This window comes from Lygodium microphyllum, chromosome 26, assembly GCF_053477565.2.
Source record: "Lygodium microphyllum isolate KBCC chromosome 26, Lygodium_microphyllum_v1.1.10, whole genome shotgun sequence".
NCBI lineage: Eukaryota > Viridiplantae > Streptophyta > Polypodiopsida > Schizaeales > Lygodiaceae > Lygodium > Lygodium microphyllum.
In genome coordinates, this window is record NC_141160.1 from 74,006,448 (window position 1) to 74,019,139 (window position 12,692).

The following is a 12,692-nucleotide window of genomic DNA, read 5'->3' on the forward strand; positions in this document are numbered from 1 at the left end:
ATCAATAAACCCATATATTGAGGAGAATGTTATGATTATTGATTTAGTTAATTTAAATAAGTGATATGATTATATTTTATGTAGATTTTTATTTATGGTCATTCATTGCACATTGTGACTTGTTACACATGTAAACCTATAGCCATGATCACATTGTGTGAGGTGGATGAGAGGGGAATTAACGTGTTTTGTGTTTTTGGTGGATAGATATATAGCCTTTCAAGAATGCTTCACTTTGTGCATTTTTCTATCTATTTCTTTTGTGTTCAAGCTAAATTTGTGCAACTGAGTGTTTAGTCTACCAACTTTTGGTTCAATTTCTCCAACACAAGGCTCTAAGATTTTTCCTAGGTATCAATATGTTTGGTTCTATCCTATCATCCTATTAGATAGCCACCCAATTAATTGGGTCTACCCTTCCATATATCGAATGCACCCATGGGGGTTGGCACTCTCTCGCTTTCCATGCATAGACAAGAAACATGCTTTACTTTTCTTATTAAGTCCTACTACACCACATAAATGTATACAAATAGTTTGAACCATAATTGTACCCTTTTACAATAGGTTTCCTTCACATAAACTTAGACACAAGTACAAAAACATTGGAAAATAGTTCTCAAGAAAACTTTTGCAACAATTCTCAAGACAACTTTGGCCCCTCTTGGATAGATATGCAAACACAGGATGCCTCAACCCTATTGGGTCCATAATCTAGTCCTTTTGGACTCACACCCTTATTTAGAATGGGGTCTTGAAACATCTTTAAATGTTGGTCCCGTGAGGGAATCTTCTCCGTCATAGGACTAGTGTGAGAATGTCCAGAGTATCCCTGATTCTCTGGCTACCATAGCAATGAACCTTACAATGTAGTGGCATTCTCACTACTTGAACTTGAGTCAATGTATTAAGTAGTGCCCTTATGGATTCATCACCTTATCAATGTAGTGGCATTCTCACTACTTGATTTTTAGTCAATGTATTAAGTAGTGCCCTTATGGATTCATCACCTTATCTGTGACACAATGAATGACTAGAGGTAGGTCCATGGACATATACCATTCACTCTTTTTGAACTAATCACAAGCTTCATGGTGAGAAAGAAACTGCCTCTCATGGAATGATTTTCATTATCACCACAAGTTCCAATCAAAGTAAATGTAGCCAACCCTAATTCATATTTCCAAAAACATTTTTTCAAGCAAAGTCCAAGCATATTTTCAAGAATTTGCTTATTGACCTTTAGTAGATAATCCATTCCATACTCTAAAAGGGAATTTTACATCAAAAATGTCTTTTATAAAGTACCACTTAAGAAAAATCATCAATTAAAGAACACATGCAAGAGCTACTCTTACCTCTCTTTTTAATGTGTAGTCATTTTTCAAGGCGAATATTCCCTTCATGGTTATGTAGTCTTTGCACAACAATACATCTAGAAAGCACTAGGTATAGTGATCAAATTAAGGTTTTGAGTCCAATTCCTCTATTCGGGGATGCACCTATAAGAAGTTATCCATATCATGTGCATTCAAATGTATTTAAAAATACCATCTACTTTTCCTTGATAATCAAATTGCAATAGAAAAGCTCCTTTTGTTGATCTAATACTTTAAATTTTACAAAATAAAATAAGGCTTCTATTGAACCATGTGCACCTACATTGTTTGAGATGCACTCCTCAAGGTTCCTCTTTAATTGTTTGTACTAGTGCAAGTTTACCTCTTAAGGTTGAGTTTCCCTTCTAAGCCCACTAGTGATCCCTAATTGTCTAAAGGTTGCTTAGTTGTTTGCACTTAAGCTAATTGTCTAAATGTTGCTTAGCTGCTTGCACTTAGTCCTTATAGGCTATGATAAGGTTACACTTCTTGATTTAATTCTAATACAAAGTTTCTATTAAGTTTGAGATGATCTAGACCATTCTCCTCAAAAGTCCAATACCTACCCCTTCCTTCTAGTATTGCGTATAATTTTCATATGATAACTATGATAAAGATTCATCAATTGGTTTAGTTAAGTCCTTGTGGTACTGCCAATTAATAATCCCAATCTAGCCTAAGCCTAATGGAATTTATGATCTAGCCTCCTAAGTAATGTGGCAACACATTTACTAAGTTAGATAGCACTTGAAGTTTGGCTTAAAGATGGTCTAATCATGCTTGTATTAGAAGGTTTGGATGTATGCCTTTTCAAGCTAGTTTAAACTCTCCTATTACGTGCCATTCCCAGTCCTTACTTCCAGCACCTTTATACTTGTGTGCTTGCAATCACCAAACACTTGTCAAATGACCTTTATTAAGACCCCTTTCTATAGCCAATAGAGAAGTGGCATGCTTCTCTTGCCAATTAAGGAACTAGGATGGTGGTGGGATTTATTTGACATGGATAGTAATGTTATGCTGATAGCAAAATTGATTGAGATTATGGAAGGTACCATTACTAAGGGGATGATAAGACATTAAAGTAAATATCATTTCTCAATTGGATAAGGTATCATTAATAAGGGGATGATAAGAGATTATAGAAAATCTCATTTCTCAACTAGATAATGATAGTACTGAATTTGTTGGAGAAACTTGCTAAGGCCATTGCTATTGGGTTAAGGTTAGTTTAGAGGAATGCATAGGATAAAAGTTAGTAATCTAAAGTGGTATACATGAAATTCTTATGATGAATAAAAAATATTGGGAGACGGAGATGACATATGGATGACATATGATGGAAATTAGTAACCTAAAGTGGTATTCAGTCAATTCTAATGGTAACAACAAAAGATTGAGAGATGGAGATGACATAGGGAGGATAGATATTACATTGAATCACAAGCAAGAAATCCCAATAAGGATAGAGTGCTTATGATGAGGAGGATGATAGTTAGAAGGGGAAGCTGATTACATAGCAACTAAAGATGGTTATCATGAAGCACTTCACGGATCTCTCTCTCTCTCTCTCTCTCTCTCTCTCTCTCTCTCTCTCTCTCTCTCTCTCTCTCTCTCTCTCTTTGTAGAGGTAAGATTTCGAGGGGAAGAGATGGTAGTAGCCATTTCACCCTGCTCTCCTCTTGATATTTATAGGCAACCCCTCTCTTGGTCAATATTGCCTACATAGTTGTATTCAGTAGAGGTCTGCCTCCACCATTGATGACTCAATGCTTAAATCAGCCATATATTCTTTTGTATAGTTATTCTAGTTGTGAGCACTAAGTGTTTCATTGCTTCAAATTAGCCAAGGTACCTTGATAGGATGCCAATGATGATTTCAATCCTATTTTCTCTAGTTAATGGCCTTAATGGGAGCACTTCACCATGTAGATGGTGTCTCCATAATCTAAATTGACAATTCATAGTAGCTTAGTATGGTGGCACTTCCTCAAATTTATCACAAAATTTATAGTGACTTTAGTTTGAGTGGTGCATACAACATGCAGTGGTGATGGCTCTTTTCAAGGTATAGGGTAAGGGGGTCAGTAAAATTGTGACTACTAGTTATATTGCATTTCTATGTTGCACTTGAGGTCTACTAGCAGTGTGAGTGGTGAGTGGTCCATTATTTGTTACATCAAGTATTACATGGAAATTTGCTATTTGTAGAATAGGGGTTCAAAGCCCACTACATTTATGGCCCTCCTCATTTCTTAAGGGGCCATCATGTGCCCTTCTTTAATGAGCATTTTTTACTACTTGCGAATACAAATTTTTGCCTCAATCTTTGTGTCACAAGAGTTGAGAATTATTTTGCAAGATGCTTGTACCCAAGCAAAAGATTTGATGTCTCTGTTTACTTTTGAAACATTAAATGTTTAAGGATTTTTAAGGTCAGTGATAACTGCAATACTGTTGGCCCCTTTACCCTAGTGGTCATTTTTTGGTTTGCCAATAGTCTTCCATAAGGCTATAAGGCTTATAATATTGAGGCTTTTTGCTACATTATCATTCTCATTATCTTCTTCATTATTTTCCTTTTCTTTACTTTCTCTATTGGCTATTCTTATGTAGTGACTTTAGCATAATCTCATATAGCTATGGTTAGTCTTAAGGAAAATGAGCAAATTGCTTACATGGTAGCCTAGGTTATATATTGCATTTTGATGCGAAGTTTGAGGATGGGAGAGCCAATTCATGAAAACTCTACATTGACGACCATGAGTTATGGAGGTCTATAATTCTTTAGAGGGTCCACAACCTATCTCTTAAAGAATTCAACACTATAACCGTTACTCTTATTACTAGTCTTTTTTCAAATAGAAATTTTACTTTCAATTAATGATAGAAATTCATGTGTAATGACTACCATCCCTACATGGGATTCGAAAGTTGCATTGGTACCTCAAAATTTGATTAGTCAATTTACTATGATTGAACTTTTGAGATGATAGGAACAACTTAAGTCTATGCTTGACATTTTGAAACTTGGCTACATCAAATGTTGTTCTAGAAACATGTAGAGAAAGGAAAAGTCTCAATCATAGGTATTTTTTAAATAGATCGGAATATCCAATGAAATATATGTCAATATGACCATTGATACATGTGCCATAATGTATCTAGACACATGTCAACAACCATTACCAATGCACATACCAATGGATATTTTGATGCTTTGCCCCAACATTGCAAGTTTTGGCAACATACCATTGGAAGTAAATGTTTGAATAATCTCTATTTGGTGTAGTGTATGTTGAGAGCTCTAACACTTGCTAGAACTAAGCAAATTGATGATTCTACAAGCTTTAGAATCAAAGAGCATCCAAGTTTTTCTTTATTTGAATCAATTTCATGATGTTGCACGTGTACTAATTGTGGAGTGGTCATATTTCCCATTTCTTGGAGCAATGCTACTTGCCTAGCTTTTGAATGTGGAGAGTTTTTGTCCCTCACCAAAATGTGGATCGAAATACACTTTAAGATAGTATAATTACAAGGTGCATAATACAATTTGCAAAGCCATAGCATGTGCGACTTAATGCCAAGCTTTATTAGCTCAAGCATGTGGAGCTCTAGCCTTTAGGAGTACTAAAACTATAAGAGTCGTCCAACATTTATTATCTCATGCATGCTGAGCTCCAAACTTTAAAAGTAAAACTTGATATTTTTGTATATAGTAAATTATTCCAAATAATTTCAAGTTGCTTTAAAGTTAAGATGATCTGTGAGCATGGTATCTTCCTTTAATTGAGATTGTTGAAAGCTTCCATGTTTATTTCCTATATGAATAAGTAAATTGTAGTATTGATGTCATTAAGACTCTTTATATAATGAGATCTTTTTTTATTGCACCATCAAATTGTCTTAAGAATGATAGCATCATGTGCTTTTAGTTCAACTTGTTAGGGAGAATGTTGTCAAGTTGGTGAGAAACACTTTGTATGGAGTACCCTATAAGAGAAAGGAAAGGAGAGACAAGGTAGTTGAAAGCTTCCTAACTAGAATTGTACTCATAATGAGATCGCTTATAAGGTGTGAGCAAGGCAACCTAGCCAAATATGCACAAAAGTAGCATAAGGTACCATTTTATTGTGAGAACTTGTATAGTTCATGCATCTACAAAGGGAGATGTGTCATTAAAAATAGTTAGATTACTTTGAGTAGCTCATCCCAAGTTGTTTATTCAAAATGATGCTCCACTGTTGATTAGAAATCAAGATATGAATCTTGCTAAATGATAAGAACTTGTTTCAATTGTCAATTGATGACATGGGTACGCCCTTTTGCAAGGGTAACTTGTAATAAAAAATTAGATCTAATCATTGAAGTTTTTAGCATGCTTAAGTGATCATTTGATGATCTTAATTGAAAAATGAAGCTCCATGCTTTCTACTCCAAAGTGCACATGGCTTTTTGTTTATGATTGAGGCATCCTTTATATGGAAGTATAAATGAGTGACCACTTTGATGAATTCTCAATCAATGTTTTAGGTTCAATGGATGGTAATCTATTCATAACAAATATAAAACGTGATTGTGTGGATTTTAAACAATTCAATGGGAATGTTTTTGTGGGGTTGTTGCTTCTAGTGCTATTAAGTTCAAGAAAGTGACCTTAGGTGGTTTGTCAATAACTCAAGGAGAGTAATATGAAATAACTTAACTTTGCAAATCCAATATACTTTCAAAGTTCGTACCACATATTAGTTTCTTCTTACTTGGGTTCAATAAGCAAGAATCCAACATGTTGAGTGTAAAAGAAAACTCATTCAATAGATAATTTGATCAAAGGAAATTTCATAAGCTCAATGCTTTCTATCATTGGAGAGTGCAAGAATAAAGTACGAGGTAAACCACCTTAGTGAGGAGATACGACTATTAAACTTTCTATCTCAACAAGAATATCACCTTCATGGTGCATTGAATCAGGAAGGTGATAGGGAGCAATTGTTATTGACGAAGAAGGATTGTAGGGATTAGCATCTTCAAAAATATGGGCGGTGGTAGTCATAAGGATTAAAAAGAATCTTGGCTAGTGGTGTTTATTTTACTCTACCATTGGGCTAGATCCAAACATAGATAATTGACCCCACATAACTTAATCCCATGGGACTCTTTATGAATTCCCTAACTTTGCCACAAACAAAAGTATTCACCAATCAACGTCTCCCTTCAAAATCTATAGTGATGTCATGAAACTACTAATAGTTGAGTGCTGTGTGGATAGTGCATTGAGATTATCTTTCTAGGGAGTGTCACATCCTTGACTTGCATGATAACAAACCTAAATTCTTAAAGAAAGTTGAATTCCTTGGTGACTATGAAGTTTTTTGACCTTCATTACTCCAATCTAATAGAATTAGTCCTCATTTAAAAGAATCTACATTTGGTTTGTTCTTTGAGAAGCTTAGTGCTCCATACACAAAGTAAATAGGGGTTGGTGATATCACCAACCCCATGCGCCAACATCATATTATAATAACCTAGCTAAGTTTTTCATGATGGGTGGTAAAGGTAATATAATGCTAGAAAGGGTAAGAGGTTTCTGAAAGTTGTGAGGAAGTTGGGGTTAAATTATAAACTTATAGAAGCTGAAAAGTTAAGATATAGCCAAGCAGAACATGGCAACAAAGCTATCTTTTCTTATTCTTGATTCAAACAACAACAATAAAAAACTGAAGTCTACACAAAGCTGAATGCTTAGTGGATATGGTGCAACATTATTTCAGGTTGGTAGTGGTCAAGTGAGGATGACTCATGATGCTAAGAAATCAATTTCTTTCTTTTCTTATTATGAGAAAGGGGTTGCGTGATTGACCTCTTACACAAAATTAATCTTTGGGAATATTGAGTTGCTTATTGGAGAGGTAGATTATAGCTTGTGCAATTGGGATAGTCAAGTTTCTAATCGGGAAATAGATTGCATGTTAGTATAGTTTTAAGGAAAAACAATTCAAAAAGTATATTAATATAGCCTATAGTTTAGGGACAATCATGTCTCTAATCCAATTGGAGAGGTAGTTTATAGGGTAGTGTAGTTTAGGATTAATCAAGTTTCTAATTGGGAGAGGTATATTACAGCCTTGTAAGTGTGATGGATAATCAAGTTTCTACAAAGTAAGAGTAGCTTGGAAGAGATAGATTATAACCCAATAAAGTGAGGGATAATTTGGTTTCTAATAGATGGACTAAGTATAGCTTTTAATAGGTACACTATAGCCCAATAAACTGAGGGATTATCTAGTTTCTAATAGGTAGACTGAGTCACTAGCTTCAAGTTACTAAGGAGCCGCATGCCAAGTGGTTGGGGGTGTGTGAGTTGTGGGATGTAAAATATTTAAAAACCCACAATTGGGTAGCTTGTACCTTACCCTTAGGGGTGCTCCACTTTGAGTGAAAAATATGGGTGTTACTTACACCCATTGATAAATACCTCCTAAAAGGCATAATCGCATTATAAAAAACTATAGAGTGAAAAGGCTAATAAGATGATGCCTCCCAAAAGTAAAACACTATTTAGTGACACTTTTGCACAAAAGGTGCATCTTTTTTAGCTAGTTGAAACTATGTTACAAATTTTTATGCAAAAAAATTAGCTTAATGCAAGCTAAGCAATTGAACCATGTAAATTTTTTATGTTTTGGATATTTGATTGACTCTCCCATGTTAATAGCAGAATGTTGCTAAGGTTTTTATTTCTCTCTCCTTCCATTCTATTTCAATTGTAGAAGGTTTTCTTTTCAATTGCCATTCCACTTTTGTTGTTCTTGCTAAAGAAGTTAATGATAGTAAATATAGTTACTAAATTTGATTTGAAATTGCACTAACTAATTTAATAAGTATACTTTTCATTATTTTTTGAATATTGTAGAGAATGGGCAGGCTTTTTGATAAGCTTTTGCTCATATTTGAGTACCATTTGATGCATACAGTTCCACTATTAAATCTTTAAAAAAGTAACTCACTTTGGGCTTGAGTGGGCGTTCGATTGGTAGCGGTGGGTGTGTGCACGAGATGATGACCCTTTTTGAATGTTGAAAGGCACACAACATGCAGAAAAAGAAGAAGAAGAAAAAACTCACTTGGGCAAAGAGAGGGGCCTATGAGATGAAACTCTATTGGACCCTTTACCCTAGTTTCAAGTTTCCAATGAGGTTGCTAAACCGATGGAAAATAAAGTACTTGGAAGGATTGGTGGAAAATAAAGTACTTGGAAGGATTAAGGTATTGAGCTTGTGAGGTTTTCAATTTGGAAAATTTACCCTAGTTTCAAGTTTAAAATGCTCTTTCTACACAGGTGGAAATGAAATACTTGAGCCATTGGACATGGCAGTCAAGTGGCCTAGGCAAACTGGAGCAGCACTAACAATGGTGTTGCTAGAGATACCATCCCAAGTCCCACATTTTGCACACACAAGTGAAAGCGGTGTGGCCAAATCTTTGCTCCACCTACTCTACCTGGGTCAATTGGCCTAGCTCCTTATCAGGCTTGTGAGGTTTTCTGTGTGGGCTGACGAGCGCCAAGGAAAAGAAAGATTCATGGGGGGTCAGAGTCCAGACGGGTCTTAATCTTATCTTATTATTATCATTATTATTCTATTCAGTTGCTTGTGGATCCTGTCTTGCAGATGCTATACTTAGGCCCTAGGGGGGAGGCTTGGGTATCATTCGTGAATGTAGTGCGGTTTATTGACAGCCCCCATTGCTATCAGGTCCGTTGCAGAGGGAAGGCAAGCCTTGCAGGCTTTGGACTGCCATGTCTTGCTCCCTCAAGGTGTGTTATCTATCAATTATGGTTGTGAGTTATCAGGATTAATCGTTGTGCCCTGCTCCCCCACACGCACTCATCGATTATAGGAAAGAGCCCAGCTAAAGGAAATGCATAGGGAAAGCTGTTGAACAGCGACATCAGGGGAGAGAGAGAGAGAGAGAGAGAGAGAGAGAGAGAGAGAACGTGCACAAGGCGTGCCACCATAGCTGGCCTTTACCACCCTGCGCAGAATACATCTCTCTCTCTCTCTCTCTCTCTCTCATAATTGCCCCTGATCTTACTTACCCTTTTCCTGCATCTAATCCCATCAACATTTGATCTCCATCTCTCTCTCTCTCTCCCTCCCTCTCACCTTGCTTTCTATTATCCATCCCTGCCCATGCCTGACAATTTTAACCCCCCCTTAGAGATCATAATCATAATATTCTCAATCCAATGCAATTTCAACCTCGCCCTTAGAGATCATAGTACATCCAATCCAATGCAGCAGAATATAGTTGGAATCCAGTTTTAGGATTGGGGTCGACTGATATAGAACACCTCAATAGTTCCTCGTGATCCTGTTGCTTCTGATCCTGGTTCCTCAAATGCAACATCTTTTATGGAAGGACGAATTGAAGAGCTCCTCGGGTACCCGATCCAGCTCACCGAGAGCGTGCGAAAGGCGGTCGAAGAGGCGGATTCATTCAAGCAGGATTGTATAGAGCTGAGCAATAGGGTCGACAAACTTGCTCATTTGCTGCGGAGTGCAGCACGCCTTTTCAGCGGCTATGGAGCTAGCGGAGGAAGCAACAAGACCTTCTACGATCGCCCTGCACGCCGGATCATGGTGGAGGTCGCCAAGACACTTGACAGGGCCCTCACTCTCTGTAAGAAATGTAAGAGGACTGGAGTGCTCAAAAGGGTCATCAACATCATCTCGGCTGCAGATTTCCGCAAGGTAAACAGTGCTTTGGATGCTGCCAGTGGTGATGTGCGCTGGCTTTTGAATGTTTCTGCTAATGGTGAAGACAGAACTGGGATAGAGGGTTTACCTCCGATTGCTAGCACAGATCCGATGTTGGCCTGGGTATGGGGTCAAGTTGCCCTTGTTTACAGTGGTAGCCCTGCAGAGAAGGAAGAAGGGGCAAACACCTTGGCTTCCTTAGCTGCGGACAATGATCGCAACCGCAAGCTTATAATAGAGGAGGGTGGGGTATCTCCATTGCTAAAGCTTCTCAGGGAAGGCACCACTGTTACAGGCCGGCTTGCAGCTGCAAATGCTATTGGAACCCTTGCAGCAGATGAAGAGAGGGTACAACAGATACTTGGCCATGGAGCCATATCTGTATTTGTGCACATTCTGCAAGAGGCACCCATGAAGCTGCAGGCCAAAGTAGCTTGGGTCATAGCTAAAATGGTTTCTGAAGATCCGGAAGCTCAGAGTGTGCTTGCCATTGAGAATATTATTAGACCTCTTGTCTCTCTCCTTGTCTTTCAAACTATGGATGAGAGCCTGTACAAGGCAATCCGAGGCAGGCCATTGCATTCTGTTGTAAAGAGTACAATAATACCCAAGAGCCTTACCATCCTTGACGGGAAAGGAGTGTGGGATCTTAATAAATCTTTTATGTCGGATAATGGAAGACTTGGAGATCAATGGGATGCAAAGTCCGCTTTCTCTGATTTTTATGGAACACCATGGGATTCCCTGCGCACAAGCCCACAACTCTATTCGACCCCAGATCTTAAGCCTAGACAAATCCATCACTCAAGAGGCTTCAGTGACTCGTATTACAATGGAATATCAAGCAGAGAGCTAGCCAGGAAAGAGAGAGAGAATGAAGACCCTGAGACCAAGCGGGAGCTTAAGGTGCAAGTAACATGTGCCCTGTGGAAACTGGCAGAGAACAATGCAAAGGGTAGTAGAAAAATAACTGACACAAAAGCACTCATCTGTCTCTCAAAACTTGTGGAGAAGGAGACAGGAGAAGTACAAAGGAATTCGATCATGGCACTTATGGAGATCGCAGGCGCAGCCGAACGAGATGTAGAGCTGAGAAGGTTTGCATTCAAGACTAACTCCCCTGCTGCAAAAGCTGTGGTAGAGCAGCTCCTGAGAGTTATAGAACTTGGTGAGCCAGATCTACAGGTGCCTTGCTTGAAGGCACTTGGATGCTTATCACGAACTTTCCCAGCAAGAGAGTCGAAGGTTATCGCGCCATTAGTGCGGTGCCTAAGCCATTCAGAGGCTGCTGTAGCTGCTGAGGCAGCCATGGCATTGCAGAAGTTTGCTCATACAGACAATTTCCTGCATTTGGAGCACTCGAAGACCATTGTTGATGCTGAGGCCATTCCCCGCCTTGTGCAGCTAGTGACTGTGGATGACAAAGACGTGCAGGTGCCGGCTGTGATTTTGCTTTCCTCTCTAGCAATCCACACAGGTAATTGTGATGTCTTCCGAGAAACTGCTGCATTAAGGGCACTGAAGACTCTCTCTCGGAGCAATGTGGCTCAGATACAGTCTGTCAGTGAGGTCCTTACCAGGGCAATCCAACACCTTGAACTCTACCAGGCAGCTCCCCAGTCACATGGCCATGGTTACTATTAACTTTAAAAAGTATGACTATGTAGAATATACATTGGCATTGACCAGTTAAGCTGATAAACCATCTTCCACTTATTGCTGGAATGAACTTATGATGTGCAAGAGCATTTTTGCAAGCCTTTCAGATTCTAAGGTTAGATCGATGATTTTTGAAATTCGAGTATAGTTCTCGGTTTTAAATTGTTAGGGGAACTCACACCACAGGCTAGTCATCATGAGTGCTCACAAAAATTATTTGTGCTAGCAAGTACAAAAACCTTGATCTCAAAAATGTTGAGGGATCTTTGATCAATTTACATGCATTTGCCATTTTTATAATTAAAATTTGTAAAACTCTAAGGCTTTAAAGCTTCTTTTTCATATTGAAGATTTTTTTTTGGGGGTAAATTTTCAATTCATTTTACATTAACCTCAAGTTTTCATCAACATTGGCTATTATTACCTTCTGGTTCACTTTCTATATATGTCCTCTCTTTTCTTGAAGTTTAGCAAAATTGCATCTTGACACATATAGTCTTAAGTTTCAGCATCCATATTTCAAAAGAAGCTCTTAAATTCTATGTGTTTCATAATCTTTTTGATAATGATTCTTTTGTCAATTCTTGTTGGCCTAACCATACCTAGTAAGTCGTAACGTTATACCAAATTAATTCAAACCTAATTGTGAGAACATAAATGTGGTTTCTAAAGATGGTTCGGATCAAATATGGACAAAACTATCCCAAGGTTCTCACCTTTTTTCCTTCTCGAGTAAAAATATTTATGTCAAAGATTACCACGGTAATATTTATAGCTTCAAAAAGGATAAACTAAGCAAGAATTTGATAAAAAACAAAACATTCCAAATCCATGACCAAGGCTCTCTTCTTTTTGTTTGAGAATATTTGGTTTGGAGCATAGTTTTTGTTGG

At 37.8% G+C, this 12,692-nt stretch overlaps 1 protein-coding gene across 1 annotated transcript; it reads left to right on the plus strand.

Moving 5' to 3' along the window:
- The first annotated feature begins 9,737 nt into the window (after nucleotides 1–9,737).
- Nucleotides 9,738–12,150, plus strand: LOC148013414 (uncharacterized). Its single transcript, XM_087668013.1, has one exon. It carries the CDS (start codon nucleotides 9,797–9,799, stop codon nucleotides 11,783–11,785), a length of 1,989 nt encoding a protein of 662 aa, XP_087524139.1. The 5' UTR covers nucleotides 9,738–9,796; the 3' UTR covers nucleotides 11,786–12,150.
- Nucleotides 12,151–12,692: the final 542 nt, after the last annotated feature.

Coding starts and splice junctions, on each gene's coding strand:
- LOC148013414 (XM_087668013.1), top strand. CDS start 9,797: ATGGAAGGACGAATTGAAGAGCTCCTCGGGTACCCGATCCAGCTCACC.